At 42.7% G+C, this 15,229-nt stretch overlaps 1 protein-coding gene across 1 annotated transcript in view; it reads right to left on the minus strand.

Annotated features, from left to right (window-relative positions):
* CLSTN1 (calsyntenin 1) overlaps positions 1 to 15,229 on the minus strand; it is a 39,615-nt gene that overhangs the window by 10,880 nt on the left and 13,506 nt on the right. Inside the window, exons 3-9 of the mRNA XM_065895721.1 lie at positions 15,097 to 15,126; positions 13,731 to 13,926; positions 12,173 to 12,381; positions 8,931 to 9,080; positions 8,632 to 8,817; positions 5,362 to 5,610; positions 4,900 to 5,021 (exon numbers count right to left, since the gene is read on the minus strand). Coding sequence (XP_065751793.1) covers positions 4,900 to 5,021; positions 5,362 to 5,610; positions 8,632 to 8,817; positions 8,931 to 9,080; positions 12,173 to 12,381; positions 13,731 to 13,926; positions 15,097 to 15,126 — 1,142 coding nt within the window. The remainder of the gene's footprint in view (positions 1 to 4,899; positions 5,022 to 5,361; positions 5,611 to 8,631; positions 8,818 to 8,930; positions 9,081 to 12,172; positions 12,382 to 13,730; positions 13,927 to 15,096; positions 15,127 to 15,229) is intronic.

Genomic DNA, 15,229 nt, shown 5'->3' on the forward strand with positions numbered 1-15,229 from the left:
GGGAGCTGCCCGATTCCCTTCTGCCAAGAGCATGACACCAGGAAATTCTAGTATCAGCAGGATGGACACCACCCAGGGGGCTGGCCATTCCTTTTCTGGATCAAAATGAAAAATGTGGCACTTCCACATTAAGCACTGTGGCGCAGTGGTTAAGAATCCGCCTGCCAATGCAGGGGCCACGGGTTCGAGCCCTGGTCCGGAAAGATCCCACATGCCACGGAGCAACTAAGCCCGTGCACCACAGCTACTGAGCCTGAGCTCTAGAGCCCGCGAGCCACAACTACTGAGCCCACGTGCTGCAACTACTGAAGCCCGCGCACTTAGAGCCCGTGCTCTGCAACGAGAAGCCACCGCAACGAGAGCCCACGCACCACAACGAAGAGTAGCCCCTGCTCGCCGCAACTAGAGAAAGCCACGTGCAGCAACGAAGACCCAACACAGCCATAAATAAATAAATAAATATTTTTTTAAAAATGAAAAATGCCTCCAGTTTCTGAACGAAGCCCACTACAGCACATGTGCTTTCTTTTTCGGTTCAAAGGTGATGGTCTAAATAAATACGAACATACAGCTCAGATGGCCAAATTCAACTGAGCTCCTCTCCTATCATGAAGGAGCAGCTCCCCAGTATCTCCCTTGTTGTCACGTGGGGTGCTGGTCTGCAGTCTCCAAGGCCTGGCTGGTCTGGCATTCCCTGATTTCTGGCTTTAGAGGAAGAGGCAGACATGCAAGAACAGGGACAGGCAGAGAAGGAGATGCTACGGGATGAAATTTCTAAAACTGTATTTTTAAAAAGCCTGCCCAGGGACTTCCCTGTGTGGTCCAGTGGTTAAGATATCTGCCTTCCAATGCAGGGGACGTGAGTTTGATCCCTGATTGGGGAACTAAGATCCCACATGCAGCAGGGCAACTAAGCCCGCACACCACAACTACTGAGCCTGCACACCGCAACTATAGAGAAGCCCCTGCATCACAACTAGAGAGAAGCCCACGTGCCGCAACGAATAGCTCGCATGCCACAACTAAGACCCGACGCAGCCAAAAATAAATATTTAGAAATAATAAATAAATAAAAAGCTTGCCCAATTTACCTTTAAATTCTAAGAAACTGAACCAAGGAGAAATCAAGAGCTAAAACAGACCAGAAACATCAAAATAAATGAAGAAATTACCAAAGATTATCCCCAAAAGAAAAGCAGCTGCTCTTGATAAGTCTGAGGAAAAAATTCAAATCTCTAATATCGTATATATGTTTCTTATATACGCATAATGTATGTGTGTATAAATGTATAATCACATATTTCTAAATAAAGAAATTGCACAGGGCTTCCCTGGTGGCGCAGTGGTTGAGAGTCTGCCTGCCGATGCAGGGGACACGGGTTCGTGTCCCGGTCCGGGAGTATCCCACATGCCGCGAAGCGGCTGAGCCTGTGGGCCATGGCCGCTGGGCCTCCGCGTTCGGAGCCTGTGCTCTGCAGTGGGAGAGGCCACAGCAATGAGAGGCCCGCGTACCGCAAAAAACAAAAACAACAACAACAAGAAGACATTGCACAGTAATTCACTTTTGAGACAGATAAGATCTTAATTTTAGTTTCTTTATTTAAAACAAGTTCTATAATATATGCTGCTTCAGAAAGTAATTTATATCACACCCCCCGTTTTTAAAATAGTACGGGTTTCTTGGGAAATACCATGAGCATATTCTGAGACGAGAGTAGGAGAATTAGTATAATTTTTTAATTTCCTTGAAAACACGGTGATTAGGGTAGTAAAACCCCAAACCACAGACAACACCCACGACAATACTGGTGACAAAGTGACTACATGAATGCTGAAACAAGTCGGGTGGAGGAAAGCAACAGGGCTTCTGATCCAGGTGATACCAGAGTGTGTGAAGCCACATTTTTAAAAAAATATTTTATGAAAACAACAGAAGGGAGAGATCAAACCCTAAAGCTAGGAAAAAAAAAAAGTCATGCTTTTCAAAGTGTAGGAAAGCTAATTTCATGTAAAATTGAGGGGGGGGAAATGATCACGACTCAATCCCAAAAAGTTTTTAAAAGAAAAAAAAAAAAGACAACCAAAGGGAATAACCTCCCTTCAGATAATGAAACCACACCTGAAAGACATACCTAACAAAAGAGATGAAAATGATAATCTGTTATTTCAAAACACGCTAAAAGACATGAGGAAAATGACAAAACAAAAGAACATAGTTTGTAATTAGAGCAACTCAGAAATGAGGTGACAAAGCACAGGAATGATTTAAACAAAAGGGAAAGATACAGAAAACAGGTAAAGAATATCAACAAAAGACAAGAGGAGTCCCCAGAGAGGAAAACCAAAGCAATAGAAGAGAATACTAAAAACTATAACAAAAACTTTCCTGAAATGCCAAAACGTTTGAAACTAGATACTAAAAGGCATACCACATATTTGGGAAAACAGACCTAAGACAACCAAGACATATTCGTAAAATTAAATGACCTTAAAGAAAAGAAGAAGAAGGAAAAAAAAAAAAAACACATCCCATGGTCATCCAAACAAAAAGACTGAGTGTTTTTCTTTTCTTTTTTTTTTTTTGGTACGCGGGCCTCTCGCTGTTGTGGCCTCTCCCGTTGCGGAGCACAGGCTCCGGATGCTCAGGCTCAGCGGCCGTGGCTCACAGGCCCAGCCGCTCCGCGGCATGTGGGATCTTCCCGGACCGGGGCACGAACCCGTGTCCCCTGCATCGGCGGGCAGACTCTCAACCACTTCGCCACCAGGGGAAGCCCAAGACTGAGTGTTTTATAAAGGAAAGAAAATCAAGCTGTTGTCAGATTTTAACAGCAACATTTTACATCAGAACTCAATGGAGAGACAGATTTTCTGTTCTTGGAAATCTTACATCGGAGCCAGAGATGTTATATCCAGCCAAAGTGACCTTCAGTATAAAGGCCACAGACAAACTATTAAAACAACACGTAAGAACTCAGGAATTAACTGTTTCCATGAGCCCTTCCTGAGAACACACTTCCTACGACCCAAGTGACCAGAGATCAAGTGCCACAAGGGTGGTGACACTGACCACTGACGGCTGCTTAAATCACAAAGAGAAACAACCCGACGGAGCTTAAACAGATCAGAAACATGCAAACCCCATTCTGATCAAGCCTTTACAGCCCAGTCCCAATTTACAGGGTATAAGGAAGAGAGAGGAGTGGTAAATGACACCACAGAGAGGGGAGCATGTTCTGTCACCAAAGAAACTCCAAGAGAGAAGAGGAAAATCTACAGATTAAAATAAACTCAAAAGGTCTATCAGCCAATCCCAGTGTAAGGCCCCTTATTTGGATCCTGATTCAAACAAACAAATTTGTAAACACGAAAACATCTATGAGACAATTTGAACAAAAAATTCTTAATAGTGGAAGTAGCAATGAAACAAGGTTGACCAAGAGCTGATAATTATTGAAGCCAGGGGTGTGGAGTTGTTCCTTACACTAATCTGTCCACCTTTACCTATGTGTGAAATTTTCCATGATAAAGTTTCTAAAACATGTCATCAGAAGAAACTGAATATCTAAGTGTAGACTGTGGTTACTAAAACAGAACTATATCTAAAATGTCTACCTACATTGCAACGTTTTTTTCTGTATGATACCTTCCTTAGTTTCTTGAAAAAACTGATGACAAAAGTTTCCGAGAAAGAAATGATTTATGTAAATAAAAATTACACCAGTAAGAGATGAACACTGCCGGACAGTCACTTCATCTTTCCACCATCACATACTTTTTTCCTTTCTCATATGTGCTCTTATGTATCCATCTTGTAACTGTTTCAGACAATGTTATATTTTACCAACTACAGGCACATGTAACACTACGTCAGCTCTTATCCACAAACTCCATGAGGCAAACAAATTAAGCTCAGGTTTCCTTCTTGCCCCAACTCTAAATCACAAGAGGAAATGACCTGCTGTGATTTTAATGAAAAGGCTTTCTCAGTTTACAGCATCTCCTCATTTCCTGTAACACACTGATTCTTTGCACTTGATTTTTATCACAACAACTGTTAGGAAATCAGCTTTGCAAAGATATGACATCATCACAAGAAGTATAATGTGCTCTAACGTTGCAACTATAAATTCCCACGAGCTAACAGTTCATGTGATGTCCGAAAGATGTCAAGATTGCTGGTTCCTTGAATATTTAAAATATCCCATCGCACCCTCGAATCTGCTGAGGCAACCAGGGTCCTTGGCACAACTTGGGAGGCAGGGCCTTAAATAATAAACGAATACAAGGACCTCAATCCCAATTTTGAAGCAAGTGCTGCTTATCTCAAGAAATTATAACACGACATTTGGGATTTAAAACATATCATTTCTTTATACAGGCACACCTTGGAGATATCACAGGTTTGGTTCCAGACCACACCAATAAATCGAGTATCACAATAAAGCGAGTCTTACGAATTTATTTTCGTTTCCCAGTGCATATAAATTTATGTTTACACTATACTGTGGTCTATTAAGTGTGCAACTACATTATGTCTAAAAAATAACAGTGTACATACCTTCATTAAAAAATACTGCTAAAAAATGCTAACATCTGACACGGCAGGGTTGCCACAAGCCTTCAATTTATAAAAACTGCAATTATCTGTGGAGCGCAATAAAATGAGGTACGCCTGTATTAACAGTTTATGTATGAAACACGTACAGGTAAAAAACAAACTTAGGCTTTCAGTAAAAAGCAGTTCAGTGGATTTAATTTGCTGTCCTATTAGCCACAGACACAGAAATCATAAAATCGTAAATAAACCCTGCCCATAAACAGCTGGTCCTGTTCACGGTCGCAGTGCCCGTTTAATCTCTCTGAAAAACACCCACGGCACTGAGTTTTCCATGCACTCACCTGATTCAACTTCCAGTGGAATTCTGCAGGTCTGTATTTCTTCTCTTCTGAAGGATCCTGACGGAGGAGGAAAATAAGCCGGCAGCCGTGGACATAGAGTGAATAATGGTGTCGGTTCATATCTGCGAAGAGTAATTCTACTAGTAAACTGCCGACTTAAGACCCAAAGGAGAACTAAAAGCTATTTCTTGAATGGATCTTGAAAACACAGTTTTATCAGCATGGGTGAACTCTCCATGGTGGGCCAAGGCAGGGTTTAGGAAAAACTACGCTTGGGCTTTACTGAGAAGAGGGGCCCAATCCACTGAGCAAAGCTAACAAACGCCCAGAGGACCAGTGCAGTGTCTTGAGCACAGAACAACGTGTGTCACCAAGAGCGTGTGGGAGCCTTTAGGGTTAGAATAATGTGCCCACCTCCAGGCACCACTACAGCGGACGCCCCTTACAGCAAAGCTCACCCACCTGTTTTGTCTGAGCTGCAAAGGACCGTCTCCTTCTTCCTGCCAAACGGCCCGTGCCTCATCCACACAGAGATTGTAAAAGGCTCCTTGGGGTTGACGGAAACGACGCCATCTGGGACCCTCACCCCTTGAGTGCCATTGAACTCGAAGACCTGGTCGCTGTCGTGGCCATTGTCAGTGGGGAGGCCGATGGTCCAGTTCAAGGAGCTGCCCGGGGAAGGGAGCAGCTCAGCTGTGCCAGACGCAGCGCCTAAGCAACATGGAGACACTCACTATGCATCATGCGACGAACTCAAGAGGGATAAGCATTTCAAAGCCACACTAAGGTACTGTCTTTGTTTTTTTGTTTTTTTTAAATTGAACTAGAATTGATTTACAATGTTGTGTTAGTTTCAGGTGTACAGCAAAGTGATTCAGTTATATATACATATATAAATATATATATTCTTTTTTTTACATTCTCTTCTGTTATAGGTTAGTACAAGATATTGAGTATAGTTCCCTGTGCTATACAGTAGGTCCTTGTTTATCTATTTTATATATCGTAGCGTGTATATATTTATCCCAAAGTCCTAATTTATCCCTCCTCTCCCCACCTTTGGTAACCATAGTTTGTTTCCTATGTCTGTGAGTCTATTTCTGTTTTATAAATAAGTTCATTTGTATAATTTTTTTAGATTCTACATATAAGCGATAGCATATGATATCTGTCTTTGTCTGACTTACTTCACTTAATATGATAATCTCTAGGTCCACCCATGTTGCTGCAAATGGCAATATTTCATTCTTTTTTATGGCTGAGTAATATTCCACTCTGTGTGTGTGTGTGTGTGTGTGTGTGTGTGTGTGTGTGTGTGTGTGCGTGCGTATACATATATAATACACATACACACATATATATATATATATACATATCTTCTTTACCCATTCATCTGTCAATGGACAGTTAGGTGAGTTCCATGTCTTGGTTATTATAAACAGTGCTGCTATGAACACTGGAGTGCATGTATTAAGGTACCACTTTTATCTTAGTGGTAATACAGTTTGCTAGTTCCAGTTTACTTTTCCTCAAAGATAAGGGTTTTTATTATTAAAAAGATTCATAAATAATAACCATTAATTTTTTTTAAAGGAAGAAAAAAAGAGGAGTATAACCTTTAAAAACTGTGAATCACTATGTTGTACAGCAACTATACTTCAATAAAAAAATAAAGAAAAGAGAAAAAAAGAAGCATTACTTGTGATCCCACCCCAATATATCCACTATTAACATTTGGGTATAAACACTTCCAGTCCTTTCTTTATGAATGTACACATATTATTAAAATATGTATAATACATACGAATATGTGTCATAAAATATGTATAATATGAATATATTATAAAAATGGAGTCCTGCTATGTACATACCTACATATATTCCCAGTAATATTCTTTTTTTTTTTTTTTTTTTTTTTGCAGTACACGCGCCTCTCACTGTTGTGGCCTCTCCCATTGCGGAGCCCAGGCTCCGGACATGCAGGCTCAGCGGCCATGGCTCACGGGCCCAGCCGCTCCGCGGCATGTGGGATCTTCCCGGACCAGGGCACGAACCCGTGTCCCCTGCATCGGCAGGCGGACTCTCAACCACTGCACCACCAAGGAAGCCCTCCCAGTAATATTCTTTACAGCATAATTTAAACTGTCTGAATAGCATTTCACTGTATAGAATTTGTGCTGTGATATATTTAACTGATCTGTCCTGTGCACACGGAGTTGTCCCTATTTTTTCTCTGTGACAAACCTTGGCTTGACCAGGACTTCTGTGTGTCTCCATGATTATTCCCTTAGGATAAACTCCTAGAAATGGGATACTAAGCCAAAGAACATGAAACAACTTTCGTTACACATTGCCAGGCTCGATTTTCTTTTAAATTCATCCACAGAGGATTTTGCAACCTTTCACAGCCACTGGGCCCTTGACTTCTCTATTCCTAGGGGCAGCATGACTTGGCTGGGACAGCCTGGTCTTTTGAGTATCATACGATCTTGGTCCAAATCCCAGCTCAGCCACTTCCTAAAAGTGTGACCTTGGGCAAGCGACTCAGCCTCCCTCAGTCTCAACTAATTCTTCTGTAAAGACAAGGCCAATGCTACCACCTTTGTAGGCCTGATGGGAAGATTAAATGAAATAACACATGTGGAAGGACCTAGCGTACAGTAAGCACTCAAACATAAAATTCTTTCTACCTTTAAACTGTTCTGCTGAGAGGATGTTCATTTAATACCATAGAAAATAATGGCATTGCGAGAAAGTACGTTTTTTACACTTACATAGTATAAAACAGACAATATTCCAGACCTCTTTACTTACCTACATTTAGGTACATGATTATGAATATTTGGATTCAGAATCAGGACGAGCCACAGAGAACATACTTTTTCCCTTTTGCTTATTCTTCATATGACAATTTCCAATTATGAAAGAAAACTGGTTGCCTAAATCTAACTGTCATTATCACTTAGTGAAAAGACGGATGAGAACTGGAAAACGCTCCCTACGAAAGGCCCTCCCGAGCATCAAGAGGCCACTGAAGTTACTGGTGTTTTACCACCGGCCAAGCGGAACATTCCTCCTCAGCATCTTCCCCAAGAGGCATCCATACCTCACCTTTACCTCATTCAGACAGACCAGGAAAATATCCAAACTGACGGTGAAGATGGAGAACTAGCCTTGGGTCAGGTCTGCGATCATTCTGTCTCTCAGCTGCTCCACACCTTGTTTGTGGGATATAAAGACTATAAATTCGATGCAGGTTTCCTTAGTTTCCATTTTCTACTTCATGTTTGCCAAAAGCTATTGCATTACCTATAGCTTTTTTTTTCCTTCAGTCCTTACATAAACGTCTCATTTCATTTAAAGCTCACTCCATCCACCTGCCGATGAAGGGGACACAGGTTCGTGCCCTGGTCCGGGAAGATCCCACATGCCGTGGGGCGGCTGGACCCGTGAGCCATGGCCGCTGAGCCTGCGCGTCCGGAGCCTGTGCTCCGCAACGGGAGAGGCCACAACAGTGAGGCCCACATACCGCAAAAAAAAGCTCACTCCACTTATAGAATGCCTATTTTGATGATTCTCAATGCATGTTAGAGAAATACTTGCTTCAAATCAGTGGTTCTTAAAATGCACACACACACACACACACACACACACACACACACACACACACACACTCTCTCTCTCTTCTGAACAGACTTTTAGGGGTTCAGGGTCCCTCTCTCGCCTCCTTACCACAGAGCCGGTGGAGGGACTTCTCGGAGTAGGTGTCGCGGTCACAGCCCTTCCCTATGTGGCTGGTCTCCAGCTCCACCGTCACCTGCACTGAGGCCACCGATTCACCACATGTCTCCAGGTGGACGTTTGGGAAGAGCGCCAAAGCACCAGTGCCAGGCTCGTACTCGACCCTGTTGTTCCATCCTGTGTGGGCCCACACACGGGCGGTGGGGGGGGAAGAAAACTCCTGTTAGGTCTCCGTGGTGAACAGATTTTCAGAGCAGGTGTGACAGCAGCAGAGAGACAGTGAGGCTCACCTTGCCACCCAGGGGTGCAGGTGGGTTTGATGCTGATCTTCACCAAAACATCCTCTGTTGCCCTCTTCTTCCCACAGTCGTAGGCCGTGACTGTCAGCTTGTACTGTTGCTCTTTCCTGGAGTTCAGCTTCTCTGTGTTTTTTATATAACCTTCCAAGAGGAAAAACAACAGTGAGAACCCAAACCCATTCTGCTTCTCTCTTCTGACTTTTTTTTTTTAATTGACGTAGAGTTGATTGTGTCAGTTTCAGGTGTACAGCAAAGTGATTCAGATATATATATATATTTTTTTCCCCAATTATTTTCAAACCCACTGTTTTTGACTTCTGTCGTCCTATGCTGAAACACAAAATGCACGTGTTTCAGCCGTGGAAACACTGACACAGAAATAAGCGGATGCTTGAGATAATTAACATCCATGCTTTCCTGAGCTTGAACGCACACTAAATCCACCTTGAAGGATTATTTAAGCAGAGGAGTGAGTCTACAGAATTCAGCCTCCATTTATTCTTATAGTTGTATTTGGTTTTATATTTAAGATTTAATAGTTAACATGTAAGAGAATAAAAGAGACAAAATAATTCAAGTATTTCAAATATTAAATACAAGATGGAGGGCCTCCCTGGTGGCGCAGTGTTAAGAATCGGCCTGCCGATGCAGGGGACACAGGTTCGAGCCCTGGTCCAGGAAGATCCCACATGCCGCGGAACAACTAAGCCCGTGCGCCACAACTACTGAGCCTGCGCTCTAAAGCTCACGTGCCACAACTACTGAAGCCTGTGCACCTAGAGCCCGTGCTCCGCAACAAGAGAAGCCACCGCAATGAGAAGCCTGCGCACCACAAAGAAGAGTAGCCCCTGCTCACCGCAACTAGAGAAAGCCGGCACGCAGCAACGAAGACCCAACACAGCCAGAAACAAAAATAAATAAATAAATAAATTTATAAAAATACAAGATGGAGCTGCATTAAATACTTCTTGCTAAAAGATTTGCTTTGTTAGAGAGAGATTTCCTACCCTCAGCCAGTAGAACAGAAGCCTGCTTTTTGAACGTGAGTGCAAATGTCTGCAAAGTGTTTTCAATGTCCATCATTTCATCGAAGATTCTGGACTACACATTAACAATGGAGACACCACAGCATCATCAAGAAGCCATAACCTAATAAAGAAGCTGCACTCCAGAATAAGTTAATTCTAGTCAGTTACTAAGGATGGCGGGGTGTCTGGCAGCGAGGTATCAACCTTCATCTTCAAGATGAGGCAGAAAAGCCAACTCTGATGGAGAACAGAAAACGAAACTGACTAAGAGGCAGTCTCATTCGGATGCACGCTGACGGAAAGGTAGGGAGATAAAAAAATGAAAACACCTTAGGTGGGGGATTTTTATTAGATTTTGGTGGGAAAGGAAATAGAGGATCACCCTATAAGAGAACACAAGATTTGGTGCCAGAAAAGAGGCTTTCAGGGGACAGAGTAAAAACTTAAACATGACCTAAATAGACACTTCTCCAAAGACACAGATGGCCAAAAGGTACATGCATGAAAAGATGCTCAACATTGCTATTTATTAGAGAAATGCAAATCAAAACTACCATGAGGTATCACCTCACACCAGTCAGAATGGCCATCATCAAAAAGTCTACAAATAATAAATGCTGGAGAGGGTGTGGAGAAAAGGGAACCCTCCTACACTGTTGCTGGGAATGTAAATTGGTGCAGCCACTGTGGAGAACAGTATGGAGGGTCCTTAAAAAACTAAAAATAGAGCTACTATATGACCCAGCAATCCCACTCCTGGGCATATATCTGGAGAAAACCACAATTCAAAAAGATACCTGCACCCCAATGTTCATTGCAACAATGCTTACAACAGCCAGGACATGGAAGCAACCTAAATGTCCATCGACAGATGAATGGATAAAGATGTGGTATATGTATACAAAGGAATATTACTCAGCCATAAAAAAGAATGAAATAATGCCATTTGCAGCAACGTGGATGGACCTACCAGTTATCATACTAAGTGAAGTAAGCCAGACAGAGAAGGACAAATATCATGATATGCCTTAAATGTGGAATGTTTAAAAACAATTATACAAATGAACTTACATACAAAACAGAAACAGACCCACAGACATAGAAAACAAACTTATGGTTACCAAAGGGGAAGGGGGGGAAATAAATTAGGAGATTGGGATAAACATACACACACTACTATATATAAAATAGGGCTTCCCTTGTGGCCCAGTGATTAAGAATCACCCTGCCAGTGCAGAGGGCAAGGGTTTAAGCCCTGGTCCGGGAAGATCCCACGTGCCACGGAGCAACTAAGCCCATGTGCCACAACTACTGAGCCTGCGCTCTAGAGCCCATGAGCCACAACTACTGAGCCCACGTGCCACAACTACTGAAGCCTGCGTGCCTAGAGCCCATGCTCCACAACAAGAGAAGCCACCGCAATGAGAAGCCCGCGCACTGCAATGAAGAGTAGCCCCTGCTCACCACAACTAGAGAAAGTCCACCTGCAGCAACAAAGTCCCAGTGCAGCCAAAAATAAATTAATTAATTAAAAAAAAAAAGATAACCAACAAGGACCTACTGTATAGCACAGGGAACTATATAGTCAATATTTTATAATAACACATAAGGGAAAAGAATCTGGAAAAAAAAAAAATATATATATATATAAAACTGAATCACTTTGCAGTATGCCTGAAACTAACACAACACTGTAAATCAACTACACTTTAACTAAAAAACAAAACTTAAATGTGAGACAGACACACCAAGTTAGGTCTTGCTATGGACTGAATGTGTGTGTCCCCACAAATTCTTATGTTGAACTCTTGACTCTCAATGTGATGGCAGTAGGAGGTGGGGCCTCTGGGAGGTGATGAGGTTTAGACGAGGTCATGAGGGTGGAGCCCTCATGACGAGACTAGTGTCCTTACAAGAGAAAGAGACTAGAGCTTTCTCCCTGCCACGAGAGGACACAGCAAGAAGCAGGTCCTCATTGACGTTTGGCACCTTGATCTTGGACTTCTCAGCCTCCAGAACTGTGAAAAGTAAGTGTCTGCTGTTTCGGCCCCCCAGGTCTATGGTATTTTGTTAGAGCAGCCTGAACGGACTAACTGTGAGTTTCACCGAAGGGCAGACAAAGTTTGGGTTTGAAGCCGATTGGCATAGAGGGGCTGCCTACCCCATCTCCCCCACAGTGAGGAAAGAACGCTCCTGGGTGCTCACCATCTTTGTCGACAGCAAATGGCACATCCGGGGTGACAATCTCATAGCTGCAAATCTGGCTGAACTGGGGGGAGCAGTCTGCGTCCACTGCCTCCACCCTCAGGATGCTGTCATACTGCTTCCCCTCTACCACCGTGGCTTTGTAGGACTTCTCCTTGAATACAGGGGCGTACTCGTTCACGTCGTTCACCTGAATATGGACAGTTGCTCTGGAAGAAGGCGGGAGGAGAAAGGCTGTGTGTTTTCCTTGTTTTTTTACCCCAAGAATAAAATTCCGCCCTATTCTTAAATTTCCTTTAACTTTTAAAGTTAAAATAGGAATCTGGTTGATTCTTCCAAGTCCTAGCGAGTAAGAGAGCTGGTAAAAAGGCAGTAATATGAAATAAGAGACTTGGGATTTTCTTGACAATGTGTGGCAGGGCTGGCAGAAGGGAGATAAACTATATTAGACATCTGTTTGCTCTCCAATCAAAAAGTTAAAAATGTTTTGCTGCAAAATCTGGAAAAAAATTAGGAAGAAGGGTTAAGAAGTACAGATAGAAGATGGGAAATTATGAGCATTAAAACAAGTTCTGCCCTGCTTCTAAGGAATAGAGACCATCAGGAACCCACTGCTGGGACAGCATCCACTGCTGACCCAACAAATGAAGGACCTCTACTTGCCCTTCCTGGTTCCATGTTCCATCTCCCCAGCCCCGGCACAAGAAAACTAGGACATCATCAGACCAGGCTACAAACAGAAAACTGTCAGTCTCATGTGCTACTGACCAGGGCATGTTTCTGAATCAGACAAGGTCCCTGACTGAAATGAGGTCTTTTTCAGGGAAAATGATAATATCACATTTTGTAAAAAGGATGAGGCATGATTCGCTGGCATGCAGCACTCCCACTGTTCACCAAGACCCTCCACACCCCAATGCTACCCATCCATCCTGACCCTCACAATGGGTTACACGACCTCACCTCACCTATGTGTCCTCCTTCCTTAGCCAATACACTAAGGAGAAACTGAGACACGACAAAATTAAATTTGCCTAATGTCGAAGGGCTAGTAAGTGGCGGAGAAAAGACTAGAAAAAGGCTAAATCCAAGTCTTGTTCAATCTTCTCCGTTACACCGGTAGTTCTCAACTGGCAGGAACGATGTGAACACACCCAGGATGGGGTGCAGAAGCCAGCTCTCTTCCACCAGCTCAAAAGCATTTCATGCCCTTTAAATTTACAGAAAAAAAAAAAAAAAAAAAGATAAACGTAACAACAAAATACCTTCCTCTGGGTAAAAGTAGGCTTTTTGAATTTTCAATGTAAGGCCCTAGTTTCTTTACTAGAGTATCTGGTGGGACAAAATTACTCATTTATTCAACACCTACTATGTGCCAGGCACTTGCTGGGAGCCATACACAAGGGTAAACAGGATACCTGCCCTCAAAGAGCTTACAATCTCACTGGGGACAATTGGGAACTAGCCTCTGCCTCATGTTTCAAAAACAAGAAGTCTTGGGGCAGCGGCAACTGTCACCACTTTCCTTACACACGCGCTCTCTGTCCAGCTCACTTACTTATGAGACTTTTTCACGTTGGCCCCGTCAGGCCCCTTCCCGCAGTCGTAGGCCTGGATGGCGAATGTGTAGTCCTTCTGGAGTTCACAGTCCAGTTTCTCTTTTGAGCGAATGATTCCCTCGCCAGTGGATTTATCCACCACTACTGCATCAAAGGGGACATTCTGCCCATGAATTTTAAATCCACAAATCTCACCTAGGGAGTCAAAAGAGCATGGGTTAGAGTTTCCGCCACACAAACCAAGGGCACACTCCCCTCCTCCCCCAAAGAAAATAAACAACAACAATTTGGCAGCCAGGGGTTTAGGGGGTCTGTGAACAAAGCAAGGGCACTTGTGCTTGGACAGGGGGTAAGTTCTGGGGCTTTAGTAAAAAGAAGCATGTTCTGGCTTTCCAAGCAACTTGTTTAAACTTTGCATCCATTCATGCAGGAATACAAAAGAGAAAGAGAAAAAATATAGACAGGCATTTCACAGGAGTACTTAAGAGAGCTCCAGGGCAAAGTAGTTTCATTAGCAAACAGCCAAGGCCTGATAACACGGAGAAAACTGCCCAGCTACCTGGGAGGGCTGGGCGGCTATTTTGATTTGGACCAGAGAGGAGGCTAGAAGGCACAGTTAAGTGTTGAGAGAGGAAGAAGCAGTGAGGCATAGGTTCAGCACCATTATTACAGAAAGTCTGTCAAAAAAAAAAAATATATCGAAGAAACAAGTCTTCCTGTGCAATGAGCCTGGCTAAAATTAGGGAATCAAAACAAGCTACTGAATGAGAAAACGGTAGAAATACCAACTTTTCAGGCATCCATTTCAACAGCTATCAGCTACAATTAAGATACAGTTTCCATTCTCGGGAGGGATTTGCTAGACTTGCCTTGTTTCGGACTTTATCCTATCAGACCTGAAAAAGAAGCCTGCCTGGGAACGTAAGCACATCCAAGTTGGTCTACAAGCTTATTTAGGAGTTAAAACCTAGATTTCCATTCTGGCCCATGGGAGAATACATATAAATACTTTGATGTATGTATAAAACTTCACAGAGTATATTTCACATAAAAATAAAACTGAACTCTTCCAAAATTACAACGAGTAGAAAATGGTTACAAAGTGAATCTCTTCAATCCAATTTTAAAAAAAGGAACAGCATTATCCATATAGTTCAAATGGATGTCTGATTTCCAGATATTTCTAACCAAGGGTCTGGTTACATACAATTTCCATCAATATACTTAAAAATAGAAATAAAGTAGGAGAATAAATAGGGGTAAGAGAACATGACAGTTCCTTCTGTTTAAGGGCTGATTCCCAATTTTATAAACAAAGTTAGTGGGTTAATGTTCATAAGAGGCATAGAAAGAACCCTTTATCACCTTCTTTGGTGACTGTCACCTCAAAACTCTCTAAAGGGAGAAAAGATAAACCCGTGTCAGTAATACAGGAAAGTAGGAAGCCGAAACAATAAGGAAAAAAAAAGTCAAAGATGTACATATTACACAGAAAAGC

This window comes from Phocoena phocoena, chromosome 1 (genome assembly GCF_963924675.1).
Source record: "Phocoena phocoena chromosome 1, mPhoPho1.1, whole genome shotgun sequence".
NCBI classification, from domain to species: domain Eukaryota; kingdom Metazoa; phylum Chordata; class Mammalia; order Artiodactyla; family Phocoenidae; genus Phocoena; species Phocoena phocoena.